Genomic DNA, 16,170 nt, shown 5'->3' with positions numbered 1-16,170 from the left:
ATATTGTGAGTAGAGAAAAACAAAATGGCGGAGTGTATTGCTGAACCAACCGAGGATGAAATAAAAACTCTACTCGAAAACAAAACCTCAAAAAAAGCAAAAATATATGGAATAAAAGTATGTGATGATAAGAACATATCTTTTTATTGTATTTTTCAAGAATTATTATTATTATTATTATTATTATTATTACATTTTTCACAAATTGCTCCTGTCATTTCGCCGGTTTGTTTACATTCTAAGTGGGAATGATTTTGTCAGACATTTTGTATGAAGTTTTTATTTATTGAATTTGCAAAAAAATAAAAAATAAAAATGCTGTTTCCCAAAATCCAGTGAATGTGGATAGAATAAAACAGTTATTCCACTCAATCTCATCGTACATGGATTATAGCCGACTATCAGCTCTTGTACGACTCGATTTTTTGGAATAACTGTTAAACATATGAAAAAAATATATTTTAATTTCTATTTCTATATAATTTGCTCTGTAACCGAACTATTACAATAATAATTTTAATAAAATATAGTATTGCTTCGAATTAAAATACAGCTTTATAAATTATTATGTCATAATTTAATGATCCATAATGGATTAAATATTTTTTCTCTTTTCTTTATCTGTTTTAAATTTCTTATTCTTGTATTTAAATTTGCATTTTATAATTTAACCTACCATTTAATTGCACTTGTTTTATATTGTATCTTAATTTCATATTTGATATTTTTGTATTGTCTTGTGAGACTGAAACGAATTACATATAACAGGCTTCTGAGATCAAAATGGAAATGCAATACAGATAAACAAACATTCTGTGATTCTGGCATTCATTATACAGTGAATAACATCACCTGGATATTAAAGACTTATGGCGTATTCACACCTACATTGTTTGGTCCGGACCAAACGAACCAAATTTCCCTTGGTCCGGACCTTTTGGGTTGGTCTGAATACAAACCACCGAACTCCGGTCCGGACCAAACAAGTGGACCGAGACCGAGCTGCAAGGTCGGACTCGGTCCGGACCAAAGGAACCCTGGTGCGGATCTTTTGGAGGTGTGAAAGCAGACCGGACCTAATCCGACAGTTTTGCTTTTTTGTACCTCGGGAGCTTCCGTCGTTTGTCGAGCATTATGGGAAACAGAGTCTTGACACTCCACCGCAAAGTGCAAACACTGTTTCGGTTGTCAAGGGAACCTTACAACAGTCGTTCAGTCATTCAGGCTAGACTACAGAGTACAAAAAATGAGTAGGGGGCAAACGTGGGCCGAGGAAGAAACGCGTACCCTTGTGGATATACGGGCAGATGTCCACATATCTGAGCTTTTGGAGAGAACACACAAAAATGCCGACGTGTTTGCTGTATTCAGTGAGAAAATGAAGGAGAAGGGGTTCACGCGCTCCCCAGAACAATGTCGGCTAAAAGTGAAGAAACTCCGTCAGACCTACATTAAAATCAGGGACATTCTTTCAAAAAGTGGCGGTACTAGCGACGCAAAAAAGAAATTCATCTATTGCGTGAAGAGCCAGAACTGTCACAACATGATGTGCGCTCATCAGCGCTATCCTCTGTTGCCGCCTTGCCCTTTGTCGTCGTCGTTGATAAATTACTTGTACAACAGCATAGTAATCGCACAATTGTGAAAACAGTAAAAACTGGAAAAAACATATAGCTTTGATGACATTAAAAAGAATAACAGCACGGAAAGCCTCCGTGACTACTTTTGAACTTAACGCTTTGTGCGTGTGTCGTCTCTGACCAATAGCTGAACGACCTCAGGGCGCGTGGCTTTGTTGACAGATTTTGGTCCGCTTACTAAAATGTACAGTGTGAAAGCGAACCGCACCAAAATGAAAAAATAAAAAAAAATTTGGTTCGGACCAAAGCAAGTGAACTATCGAAATATCCTGGTCTGAATACACCCTTAAAGCTGAAACTCTATTGAAATAATAAAGAAAAAAGACCCTGACGCTTATACTGTAGATCACTGTAGCATACAGAGTAATGATTTACGATATTCTCACTATCAGGTGTCTCCCAGATGGGGACAGGTTCTCTTTTGAGTCTGTTTCCTCTCAAGGTTTCTTCCTCATGATGTCTCAGGGAGTTTTTCCTTGCCACTGTTGCCTCTAGTTTACTCATTAAGGTTAAATCTAAAGTTATATCCCAGACGGGAACCGTCAGGGCCTTCTAGTCCTTCAGAAAAGCCAAAACATATCAGCATTTCAAATGTTATATTTAATCTCTTTCAGTCTTTCATAATTTCATTATAATTATTCTCTTCTAATTCTAATTTGGCCTCATTTTCTATCAAATTTGCCTCAGAAATGAAAGGGTTACTGTCCTGAAAACATTAAAATCGAGTTATCCAATGAGATTTTTTTTTGTTTGTTGTGTCTAAGCTGAGAAGAGTTTAGAGCTGCTCACTCATTGGTTAGGACTTCACTGCCGGGACAGAAAGCCATGGCAGTGTCTGTTTATGTAGGAAGTGACAGATGAAGACAGATTAACCAGTCAGATTTTGATTTATAGTGGGAGGGACCAAAACTTTATCGCCCTCAGCCTACTCGAAGGCCAGCATGAGCCTAACCGCGAGTCAGCGCCGTCAGCACAGCAGTGAAGTCACCTTCCAGCCGGTGTAGCGTTCATCAGTAGTGTTAGTGAATGCTAATAAAGTGGTCAAGCCAGTGCTATCGAGAGCTACAGGCTAATGACGGAGAAACTAAGGTTTCTGTCTCCAGACTCTTCTTCCACGCTGCACGCTCGCTACAGTATTTTTCACTCAGACTTAAATATTCATTTCCCTGTGTAATTTACTGAGTTACTTTTAAAATTTACGATACATCGACAGCTACACACAACGGAGCAACCTGGCAGCCTGACGCTAATCCCTTACAAAATCCTTTGCCCTGTTGCTGTTTTGGTGTCTGGCTAAGTTTTGGCTGAGCTCAAAGTATATCTATGTATAAAGCTGTTTTGTGACAATGTTTGTTGTTAAAAGAACTATGCACAGGCTGTCGGAAAAGTCAGGAACTAATGGAAATACATTGAGCAAAAATAAATATGCAAAAACATAACAACGACTGAGAAAATCTGTAAGGGTGAACATCTAGAGCATATGTTGCATACAATAAATACAAAATTAAATATATAACAGTTTGAATCTGGTTGGTTCCTGAATTTTCAGACACCTTGTAAATAAAATCATTTTTGCACCATAATGTGATTTGGAGATTTGTTAACAGTGTGTGCGTCTTCATGATGGCAGCCATCATCCTTTCTCTCTCTCTCTCTCTGAGTTATTTAATGTAGTAAGTATGTGCTGCAGAGAGAGAAGGGTTTGTGCAGAACTCTGACTGTGTGGTACTTAGCAAAGGAAAAGAAAAAACTTGTCATGCATTATTAATGAGGCCTACATCTGTTATCGCTATGGATACAGTCTGAGAATCCAGGAAACAAATTTTAGAGAGAGAAAGAGATGAAAACATGGAGAAAAAGAATGATGGAGAGTAGAGGATAGAGGAATCATCTAAACATTATTGTGTTGATTTGGACAGACGCTTCAGATCTTTGTCCTGCTGGAAGATCCAATCACGACCCAGTTTTAGTTTCCTGGAAGAGGCGTCCAGATTCTGATTTAAAATGTTCTGGTGTTTCATAGAGTCCATGATGCCATGGACCCTAACAAGGTTTCAGGGTCTTTGGAGGAAAACCTCCACCATATTTTACAGTTGGGATCGGGTTCTTTTCATTATAGCCATCCTTCTTTTGACACCAAACCCACCGTGAGTGTTTACTGAAAAAAAAAACCCCTCCATTTTTGTTCCATCAGACCAGAGAACATAGTTCCAGTCAAAGTTGTCGTAGCGTTTCACAAACTTCAGGTGCTTATGTTTGTGGTTAACTGACAGAAAAGGATTTTTCTGGCAGACCTTCCAGATCATCTGTTGGTATAGAGGTGGAGTCTGATGGTGGTTTTGGAGACTTGGAAACCCCAAGATTTTACTTTTTCTTGTAATCCACCAACACTGACACTTGGGGATTTTTTTTTGTCCTCTCTTATCCTCCTCCTCACTGTACATGGGGATAAATAAACTTGGCTCCTCTTCCAGGAGAGTCTGTAACAGTTCCAGTTGGTGTCCACTTTTTTATTATTGCCCTAAGGGTAGAAATGGACATCTTCAGGCGAGGAGCTATTTTTTTATAACCATTCCCTGACTTATGAAAGTCAACACACTTCTCCTGCATGTGGTTTGTGTGTTCTCTTATCTTTCCCATGTTGACGGATGACTAAGGGAATTTGGCCTCTCACCTCATATTTGTTCCCCAATTAATCAGGAAGTCATAGATTACTGTACAGCTTGAAGGTTCGTACACACTCCAATCAACTCAAAAACGTCCAATTTAAATGGACATTTCCAGGGAGGGCCAATAATAGTGGCACATGTGTATTTGTTTAAATAATTATTTCTTGATGAGGGATTTGTTTTTCTCTGAATAAAATGATTTCAGTTAAAGGTTGGATTTTTCTCAATTTTTTTCAGTGTGAGATGAAGCAACTTTACCAAAGGGTGGATTTTTTTTCCAACCCTTTTTACTCATCTTTGCAAGGGGCGCCAATGATTGGAGAGCACTGTATTTGTGGCTAACAATAACATGCCATTTTTAATATAACCATATTTCCATTTTCACCTATTACTTCATGCATGGCTGCCAACTTTTCGAAATTCCTTGGAGTGAGATTTTTTTTGGGGGGGAGGGGGGGTCGACAGCAAAATTTTTCCGCACACCATGCAGTAAGTGGGAATTTTGTATTCAGTTTGATATTCACTTGTCCCCCTGCATTCTGGTGTTTTGTTTGTGGGTCGTCCAGCTGGAGATGGACAATGGGGGGGGGGGGTTTGAGATTTTGGATTTAGTAGATGTTCCTGCATTCTGGTGGATTTTTGGAGTGGCCTGCTGTGCCATACCTACATTCTTACACACCCTGACTTGCCAGGCCTTCAGCTTGTGGCCAACAAAAGCACCAAGTTTTGGCTTAAAAGCCCCCACACTAGAAAACTACAGATGACTGCCAATGTTCCTGTAGCCCTATAGACCTGTGTTTCAGATTTAAAGGCAAGTTCATGTTTGAAAATATTTCATCAGCTAAGCCTAAACACCTTCTGAATTGAAACTAAATGTTAAGATTTTAATAACTGTTGCAAAAAATAAGATTGTCCCTCACTGACTATTCATTATGCATTTAAGGGCTTTCCCCACCACTGGGTTCAGCAGAAGATTGACATGGGGAAAAATATCAACAGCAAAAGAACAAATAAAATGCTTAAACAGTAAGCAAAATGTGCATGTGCTACAAGAAACATTAAAATGATTAAGTTTGAACAGTATTGAAACACAAAAAGCTGAACCTTGGCCATAGGTGGGAATGTGCACACAAAGTTGGGCTTAAAAATTTTGGTCATACTTAAATAAGCTATATTAATATATTTCTTATCTTTGTTTCTTATTAGTAATAGAGCATTTGTCAGGGCCCGTTATCTGACAAATATTCTCTACCTGTCTTGCCCTCTTTGAAACCCTGTCTCCTCAGTATATTGTTCTCTGTCTTTTTTTTTAATTATTCACAAGTTCAAGTTCTTTGATATTACAGGTGACCATGCTTTATTTACTTTAACTGAGCAATTACATACATCATAAATAATTAAAAATAAATACCCTGTAAATAAACAATAGGTATGGTGGCTAATGGCTCTTCTTGCATTTGTAATATTATCTCTTACTTGCTTTATTTTACAACATTTCCAGTATGGCTTCAAATAAAGTCATAAAGTATGATAACATACAGTAAACAAACTAAAAATGTGCCGTAATAACCGTGTGCTAAGGAGGTGCTCTCCCATGCTGCTTGTTGGGGAAGATAGAGGCTGTGGCACGGCAGGAGGCCTATAATGATTTAGCATGCCTAGTACACAGCTCTCGATATGGCATTAAATATTCTCACAACACTGATAGGCTAAAACGATTCAGAAACTTTATATAAGTTCATAATTATGCCAGTAACACCACACATTGGCGTGCATATGTACAAACCTGTCTGAGACACCCGTCTTCAACTCGGATACCTTCTTCTCCCTCCTCTTCCTCTAAATTGACGGTAGGCAATTATCCAACTTCTGGCGAGTGCAGCATCATTAGATGCGCCACCTACCATAGGGGAGTGTGTACAGAAGGGAACACCTCTCTGCCTGTTTAGCCGTGCGTAAGGCGTAATTGATCAATCGCAAGTGGTTGGTGCGACGCAATGGGTAGCCTAGATCAGATAGATAAACTAGATTTTTTTCTAGCGTGAGAAATCGGAGGTATGGCGTGTGAGCGTGTGAAGACAATCAAATGCATGTGTCTCACACTCATTGCGTGAGAGTTGGCAGCCCAGCTTCATGCCCGTAGTCAGCTGGGATAGGCTCCAGCTTGCCTGCGACCCTGTAGAACAGGATAAAGCGGCTAGAGATAATGAGATGAGACCTATTACTTCAGAATATATGGTCTAGCTGAGAATGAAAAAAAAACAACAACAGTGGATCCTTACTGAAGGATGTAAATGGAGATCACATATCAGGCCATTCATTGCTGGAATAGTTACATCACAAGGTAACACGAGCTGAGCCACATAACAGGAAAATGTGACCCCTTATCAGCTAAAAAGATGCTTATCAGCTTGCATAACACATACCACAAATGTAGTACTGTATGTAGGATCAGACAAGACACATTTGCCCTGGAGCTACAAGGCTAACAAGTTTTGCTAACAAGTACCAAAGTCTAGTTTCCAGTTTAGAATCAAACATTAACACCATTTCCCATTAATGTTTCAATAAAGCAGGACTGGATTGCCATTCAAATTACTTTTCCATCATTTTCTCCCCAGTTTGGATTTTTTTGGCCAATTCCTACCTACTTCTCTATCATATGAAAGCTATTAGCTGGGGAGGGTGAAGAATAACACATACTTTTATCAAGACACATGAAGCCAATCAACGTCATCTTTTCAAACTGTTGCTCATGCTGCATCACAGAAAAGCATAAGGGCCCGGTCCCACAACACCAATAACTCTAACTCTAACTCTGACTCTCCCTCTGCCTGGATTTAGTTCCAGTCTGGAGCAGAAACACCACAACTATAATCCCCACTATAATAATAATTGGTCCTGACACTCAGGGAAATAAACACATGCAACTTAGGAATAGTCATGGAAGTTTTCTCCAAGTTGTAGCACATTATTCCGGGTCATACTGTACAGCTTGGACTCCAAAACAACCCACGTACACACGCCGGTGGTTGATAAAATACGGATAGGTCACGGATTACAGAAATATAATTTAAAAAAAAAGAATACAAAATACAGAGTGGTTATGGATTTTAATATGGATGCATCACGGATGCTAATAATTTACGGATCAGTCATGGACGTTTCAGTATATTACAGATTGGTTACTGATTTCATACGGATGATGCATCATGGATAAAAAATTAAGAAGTCTAAAACAATTAAATGTTTGGACTGCTGAAGTTCATAATTAAAATATCTTATCTGCATTTATTTGTTTATTAATATTAATATTAATATGATTGATATTTCACGGAAAATCACATATCTGTGAAAAGCTCTGTGCTTTTTATTATATTTTTTTTATTTTCCGTGAATCCGTATTCCGTGGCTTCATGATGCAATAAGGATGTACAAAGATGCCCGGGGAAAACAGCACGTGCTCAGACAATGTCACATGTAAACAATTACCTGATTGATCAGATGTTTTATCGGATCAGGTCCAGACCTGGAAAAATTGCTCCAGAAGTAATCTCACCGATACGGATAAACTCAGGCCTGGGCTACAGGGATCGTTATCGATCTGGTGTGACCACCAACTACATAAACTGCAGGGGACTGATTTATTTATCATTATTGTTATAGTTGTAGCTATAGTTATAGTTATCGGTATTGTGGGACCGGGTCTTAACACAGTCAAAGGAAAGTGCTATCTGCCCTCTTCCTCATACACGAGCTCACAGATGGCCATGATTGGCTAGTGTGATTGACAAGGGAGAGATAAAGAGTAAACCATCTGTCTGATATTTGTGCAATGTCACGCGAAATGATTTGTTTGAGCAAGAAAGTAATTCTGGCTAAAAAAACAATGGGTGTTTTTAGCTCTGTGACATCCTGTTGTACTTTTTTTCTGTTTTTGAGACACTGATGAATCAGACATGTTTGTGAGATGCAAACCTGGTAGCTATAAGCTTTCCTGACTTGTTACTTACCTTAGCCTTATATATTCACTGCAAAAGTAGCCAAGCATGCTTTGGTTGATTGGCTACGTTCTCAAGAAACTGGGAAATTTCATTGTTTTTGCCCAAACTATTTCTGTAACAGATTTATTTGTGTCTCTACTGAGTTGAGGTCTATTTACCTTCATAGGCTCTTATTATTCGACTTTAAAATCATATTAGAATTATCCAGAAATTAAGGTAAACTTTGGTTTTCAGTATACAGAAGGACAACTTATTGCACTTCAAGACAATATACTGTTTTTGTATGCAGGACTCCACAAAGAAAGTGTTAATAAGTGCAGCTCAATATTGTAAATACAGAGGACAGGAGAAGTAACTACCAAGTAAACACTAATTACACAGAACAGGAACAACATCAGGATAAATTATACGACGACAGACTGCTGATGGTGCAAACCACATACAGAGGCACTAACAAGACAACCACAACGAGTAACGAGTAAGAATGAATACATATAAGGAATACATATAAGTATAGAAATAAACGTTTGACTCTTCCTGTGTTTTAAACCACAGCGCTGTTGAATACTCACAACATTCTCTGACAGTAGTGCAGGCAAAACACAAATTTATATAAACGCATTTTATTGTTTCCAGAGTAACAGCTAATTCGCAGGGACTTGTACGGAGGTGCTTCACATCATCTACAACCCCAATTCCAAAAAAGTTGGGACGCTGTGTAAACTGGACATAAAAACAGAATATGATAATTTGCAAATCATGGAAATTCTATATTTAATTGAAAATAGGACAAAGACAACATATCAAATGTTGAAACTGAGAAATTTTATTGTTTTTTGAAAAATATCTGCTTGTTTTGAATTTGATGTCAGCAACACATTTCAGAAAAGTTGGGACAGGGGCGTGTTTATCACTGTGTTGCATCACCTCTACCTTTAACAACACTTTGTAAATGTTTGAGAACTGAGGAGACCAATTGCTGTAGTTTTGAAAGAGAAATGCTGTCCAGTTCTTGCCTGATATACAATTTCAGTTGCTCAGCAGTTCGGGGTCTCCTTTGTCATATTTTGTGCTTCATAATGCTCCAAATGTTTTAAATGGGAGACAGGTCTGGACTGCAGCAGGCCAGTTTAGCACCTGGACTCTTTTACTACAGAGCCATGCAGTTTTAATATGTGCAGAAAGCAGTTTGGCGTTGTCTTACTGAAAGAAGGAAGGCTTTCACTGAAAAAGATTTTTTTCTGGATGGCAGCTTATCGCGCTGAAACATATTTATATCATTCAGCATTAGTGATGCCTTCCCAGACGTACAAACTACCCATGTCATGTGCACTAATGCCCCCTCATACCATCACAGATGCTGGGTTTTGAACTGTGCACTGATGATAAGCCGGATGGTCCCTCTCCTCTTTAGCCTGGAGGACGTGGTGTCCATGATTTCAAAAAGAGTTTCTATTTTTGATTCGTCAGACCTCAGGACAGTTTTCCATTTCGCCTCAGTCCATCGTAAAAGAGCTCAGGCCCAGACAAGGGGGCGGTGTTTCTGGATATTGTTTATGGTTTTAACTTTAACTAACCAAATTCGGGGTTTTTTTTGTTTGTTTTTTAGCATGACACAACTTTTTCAGTCTTTTGTTGCCCCTGTCCAAACTTTTCTGAAATTTGTTGCTGAGATCAAATTAAAAATGAGCATATATTTTTCAAAAAACAATAACATATCTCAGTTTCAACATTTGATATGTTGTCTTTGTACTATTTTCAATGAACTATAAGGTTTCCATGATTTGCAAATCTTCACATTCTGTTTTTATTTCTGTTTTACAGTGTCCCAACTTTTTTGGAATTGGGGTTGGAAAACTAATTGTTACAGAAAAACACCCACTGTATACTCATTCATATGGTGAGGTTTTCTGTGATTTTGTTTGTTTTAATTCACGGAAGCAGTCTCGAGTGTCAGTGCTTTATAACAGTCAGCGGTAAAGTTGTAACCGTAGGTTTTCCTCCATGGGAAAGTCTTCTTAGGAAAGGCTTTGGGTTTTATGGTTTCTCAGTAACATGACGACTTTATTCAAGAAAGAGTTAAAAGAAAGGTTGGTGAGCAATCAACTATTCATCGCATCGATAATGTTAGTTAGCTATGTTAGCTGTTGCAACACTTTATCTAAGACAAGCTACTGTGTTTTATATTTATTCCTTCCTTCCCTCTTTCCTTCCTTTATTCTTTCCTGCCATTTTGGACAACCAATGATGACTTTTTTCCTGAGTACTAATTAGCATAGTTCCACACAAAACAATAGCAGACTTGGGCACATTTACACTCGTGATGTTTTAACAAAATGCTGCCTAGGCTCCGCCCCTTGGACTTTGTAGGTGGAATTGTAGCAGAAAGCTAGTAGCTATGCAGATGATAATATGGTTCTACTTTAAAGTTTGCACATACGGTACAAACTATCTCATATATTTAATAGTTATTCCACGAAATCGAGTCGTACGTGAGCTGATATACACCTCGTCGGCTAAAAGACATGTACGATAAGATTGAGTGGAATAACTGTTTTATTCTATCCACATTCACTGGATTTTGAGAAACAGACTATTTTTATTTTTATTTTTTGCAAATTCGATAAATAAAAGCTTTATACAAAACATCCGACAAAATCATTTCCACTTAGAATGTAAACAAACCGGCAAAATGACAGGAACAATTTGTGAAAAATGCGATAATAATAATAATTCTTGAAAAATAATTTAAAAAAGATACGTACTTACCATCAAATAAATTAATTCCATATTTAATTACATTTTTTTATTTTGGGGGATTATTATTATTATTATTATTATTATTATTATTATTATTATTATTTATGGTTTTTTGGCGGTTGGCAAACCAACTTAAAGGTGCATTACCCCCACCAACTGGGCTGGAGTGTGGAACAGAAGATATTGGGGGGAAAAACTATATTCTTTTAGCTATTTCTGTTTGTTTTTTTTAAATACTTGATAACAATTTTGGGGTTTTGTTTTCGAGTGGAGTTTTTATTTCATCCTCGGTTGGTTCAGCAACAAGCTCTGACATTTTGTTTTTCTCTACTCACCGTATATGAGCCGATAGCCTCGTAGTAGAGTAGCCAATCAGAGCATGCGATTGCTCATATCCAGTGAATGTGGACGGAATAATTAATGATACTGTATGTAACTTAACATATATTCCTAAAGTAAATATATTAAGATGTACAGTAACCATACTGACCATCTTTGTTGTTTTTTTGTCAGGCGATGGACCTGTATTATCACGGAGAAGCTGATCCAGACTACGGCTGCACCTCAGACACCAGTAAGAGAGATTATACAACATGCCATGATCATTTCCTCTCTTCCTCCTCCAGAGCTTTTTGTAACTGCCTAATAATTCTTTCTGCCTAATAATTCTCTCTGCTCTGTAGAAGAGCAAGAGTATCCCAGTTTTAATTAATGTTCATAAAGCCTGATGACTCACTACTGCAACTCTTTGCACATTTTTGTCCCATAATTGTCTCGAAGCTGAAAACAATCTGAAAATGCCATGAACAAAAGAGACATTGCAACTGACTAGCAGAAATGACTTGGCAATTATATTCGCTTCCATTATTTGAGCCATTATCTCTGCCTGCATTCTGTTTGTGAGAACATTAAAGCAAATTACATTTTATGAATGCTAATGATATGCTTATGAAACCAAATGCCAAAGATTAGAACGAAGCGAGCACTTTTTAAAGATGAGAAAATATATCTCTGGGATGACATGATGGTGCAGCATGGTAGCATCGCTGCCTCACAGCTCCAGGGTTCAGGTGTATCACTGCTTAGTATCCAGTTTCAACAATCCATGATTATTGAAGATGAATAAATGAAGGTGGCTTTTAAAGACCTAGAAAACTGTGACAGCTATTGAAGTCAATGTACAATGCTCCATAAAGGGACTACAATATAATAAAGAGAGACAAGACTTAAAGGGGCAATCTGTAATTACCGTATTAGCGCCTTCTGCTGCCACTGAGGTAAATTCCAGGTGTTCAAATGATCAGAATCGTATATGCCATGTCAGCTGGGGGCAGAGCTAATTTCTACGACAGAAAACTGTCAACAAAGGAAATGGAGAAATCCTTTGCACTCAATAAGATACTGTATATTATACTTGTCACATGTACACTCAAGCACAGTGAAATCCCTCCTCTGCATTTAATCCATCTGAAGCAGTGAACACACACATGTGCACACAAGTGAGCAATAAGCGCACACACATACCCAGAGCAGTGGGCAGCTATGCTACAGTGCCCGGGGAGCAGTTGGGGGTTAGGTGCCTTGCTCAGGGGCACTTCAGCCATGATATAGAGGGATGGGAAAGTGCTGTTTATTCACTCAAATCCCCTCACATTTTTCCTGCTGGTCCCAGGAATCAAACCAGTGACCCTTTGGGCCCAAGCCTGCTTCGCTAACCTTCAGGCCATGACTGCCCCCATGTAGGCCAAGCTGGCCAAATAATGGACGTCTACAGATGCCTCACTGCGAGATGGTCTAGTGGTTAGTGTGTCTGCTTCTCAATTGGGAGATCATGAGTTCTACTCATGGCCAGGTCATACCAAAGGCCATCATAAAAATGGCACCTACTGCCATCTGGCGATTTAAGTCAGGTGAAGCTGGCCAAATAATGGACATCTACAGGTGCCTCACCGCAACTTGGTCTTGTGGTTAGTGTGTCTGCCTCCCGATTGGGAGATTATGAGTTCTACTTGTGGTTAGGTCATACCAAAGGCCATCATAAAATGGTCCATACTGCCATCCGGCAAGGCACGTCGCATTACAGATGTGACCAGGGAGTCAAACTCTCATGGTTAGCAGAGGACTAGCCCCTCACTGTAACCCTAGCTATGTAATAGGTGAGAGACCGAGAGCTATAGAAGCGGAAATCAGCACTGCCCAGTGCGCCTCAAGGGCCTGGTTAGTACCAGGATGGGAGACTGCCTGGGAACACCAGGTCCTGGCATGGGAGGGACTTTGACAGATGCCTCACCACAAGCTGGCCTAGCGGTTAGTGTGTCTGCCTCTCAACTGGGAGATCATGAGTTCTACTTGTGGTTGGGTCATACCAAAGACCATCATAAAAATGGTACCTACTGCCATCTGATGAGGCACGCTACAATACAAATGCGAGTAGGGAGTCAAACTCTCGCGGTTACCAGAGGACCCGCCCCCGACTGTAACCCTAGCTAGGTAATAGGCAAGAGCCCGAGGGCTATAGAAATGGAGATCGGCACCACCCAATCTGCTTTAAGGGCCTGGTTAATACTGGGACAGGAGACTGCCTGGGAACACCAGGTCCTGGCCCGGGAAGGACTTTGACTTTCTTGACAGCTGCCTTGTCAACTCCATGATCGAATAGAATTTGCTTATTTGATTAAAACACAAAGCATTCGGCGTGTCACAGGATTATAATAAAAAGATTAGTCACAAGATTATAACAAAACAATTACATGACTAACTGTTCACTTGACATCTTAAAACTGTGAATGATTGCTATCAGAAAGATTGCACACGTACCAGCACTTATGAAAGAATAACAACTTACACAACATAATATTTACCGCACATGAATTCCCTCCTTCCTGTTTCTTCTCAATCTTTGAACAATATAAAAAACACAGCTGTATTTCTTATATACACTGTATATTACATTAATGGCATTTAACAGACACTCTTATCCAGAGCACCATACAACATACCCAGAGCAGCCTGAAGAGCAGTTCGGGGGTTAGGTACCTTGCTCAAGGGTACTTCAGCCATTCCTACTGGTCAAGGGAATTGAACCAGCAATCTTTTGGCCCCAAAGCTGCTTCTCTAACCATTAGGCCATGGCTTCCCATATGAATAAAACTTGTGTACTTAAATAGCTTTTGTTATGGTGTTTAATTTCATTGTGCAAAACAAGCCATGTTGTTGTCTGATTGGTTGTTTAAAGAGCTTTGAGAATCCTAATCGTAATTAGCACGGAGATTTATAACCCACTTCTTTTTTTTTTTTTTAATTTAACTAATTTAGTGCCAGGGCGGCACGGTGGTGCAGTGGTTAGTGCTGTCGCCTCACAGCAAGAAGGTCCGGGTTCGAGCCCCGTGGCCGGCAAGGGCCTTTCTGTGCAGAGTTTGCATGTTCTCCCCGTGTCCGCGTGGGTTTCCTCCGGGTGCTCCGGTTTCCCCCACAGTCCAAAGACATGCAGGTTAGGTTAACTGGTGACTCTAAATTGAGCGTAGGTGTGAATGTGAGTGTGAATGGTTGTCTGTGTCTATGTGTCAGCCCTGTGATGACCTGGCGACTTGTCCAGGGTGTACCCCGCCTTTCACCCGTAGTCAGCTGGGATAGGCTCCAGCTTGCCTGCGACCCTGTAGAACAGGATAAAGCGGCTACAGATAATGAGAAGAGATTTAGTGCCTACTATATTACAGTGCAGTAAAAAGAGACAGGAATGCAAGAAAGCAAGAGATTGGTACAGTGTAGATGTGGGAGGACTTATTCAGCATGACTGCTGGATTTCCCGAGCTCCTGAAATGGTGCAACAAACTTTCCACTCAGACTTATCTTTAATTACTGTTTTGTTTTGTTTTTTTCCGCTTGCTTACCTGATCTTATAACACTAGACTGAATTATGTGAACCCTGCATTAGACTGAACTAATAAATTCTGCGAATCGAAACTGAACAAAGTCCTGACAGGATAACCATATGACATGATAACTCACATCTAGAGCTTAATGTAATATTTACATCAAACATAAGAATCATGGGAAATGTGATCTCAGTGGCTTTGCCCGTGGCATGGTTGTTGGTGACAAACAGGATGGTTTGAATATTCAAGAAACTTCTGATCTCCTGGGATTTTCACACAATCTGTAGAGATTACACAGAATGGTGCACAAAACAAAAAACACCCAGTGAGCAGCAGTTCTGTGAGCGAAAGTGTTGATGAGAAATCAGAGGTGACCAGTTTGCCAGACTGGTTTGAGCTGACAGCCAGGTTATGATTGCTCAAATTGCCACTTTTTACACCCGTGGTGAGCAGAAAAGCAACTCAGAGTGCTCAAAGAACCTTGCGGCTATGAGTGACAACAGTAGAAGACAACATCAGTTTCCAATCCTTATCCCAATCTTTAACTGTCTGGTTTTGGTGAGCCAGTGCCAACTAAACAGCTACACTGACTGGCAGTGTAGACACCACAATGTTATTATTTGATAGACATTTATCCAAATAATATCCTGTATGTATAATACACTGGGATATCATGTAGTACTTTGAATGTTAAACATACACCCACCCATCCACCTGCTGTTCTCTGCAGTTCTCTAATCAGCCGATCCCTTGACAGCAGCACAAGGCATCAAATCACACAGATACAAATCAAGAGCTTTAGTGAATGTTCACAATGTTCAAACATCAGAATGGGAAAAATTGTGATCTCAAAGTATGACTTTCTTTCACTGTAGTATGGGTGTTGGTTTGAGCCAGATGAACTGCTGGTTTGAGTATTTCAGAAACTGCTGATCACCTTCCTGGGGTTTTCACACACAACAGTCTCTAGAGCAGCGTTTCTCAACCTTTTTTCAGTCATGGCACCCTTCAGAAGTATGCAAATTCTCAAGGCACCTCCATATAAAATATACGCAGTCACTCTGACCATACGCTGACCCCGGCAGTGATGTTGTGACATGGGAAAGGGGGCCGTGAGACAAATTTTGATGATGTATGAAGCGGCGATGATCTGCATTAGTGTAACTATCTTTTTTATTTATTTATTTTAATTCATTTTATTTAGTTCAATGTTAGAATATAT

At 39.4% G+C, this 16,170-nt stretch overlaps 1 protein-coding gene across 1 annotated transcript in view; it reads left to right on the top strand.

Annotated features, from left to right (window-relative positions):
* sgk1 (serum/glucocorticoid regulated kinase 1) overlaps nt 1–16,170 on the top strand; it is an 85,733-nt gene that overhangs the window by 43,406 nt on the left and 26,157 nt on the right. Inside the window, exon 4 of the mRNA XM_060938529.1 lies at nt 11,587–11,647. Within this exon, the coding sequence (XP_060794512.1) occupies nt 11,587–11,647 (61 nt within the window). The remainder of the gene's footprint in view (nt 1–11,586; nt 11,648–16,170) is intronic.

Source organism: Neoarius graeffei, chromosome 13 (genome assembly GCF_027579695.1).
Source record: "Neoarius graeffei isolate fNeoGra1 chromosome 13, fNeoGra1.pri, whole genome shotgun sequence".
Lineage (NCBI taxonomy): Eukaryota > Metazoa > Chordata > Actinopteri > Siluriformes > Ariidae > Neoarius > Neoarius graeffei.
This window is presented reverse-complemented; position numbering and strand designations above follow the sequence as displayed.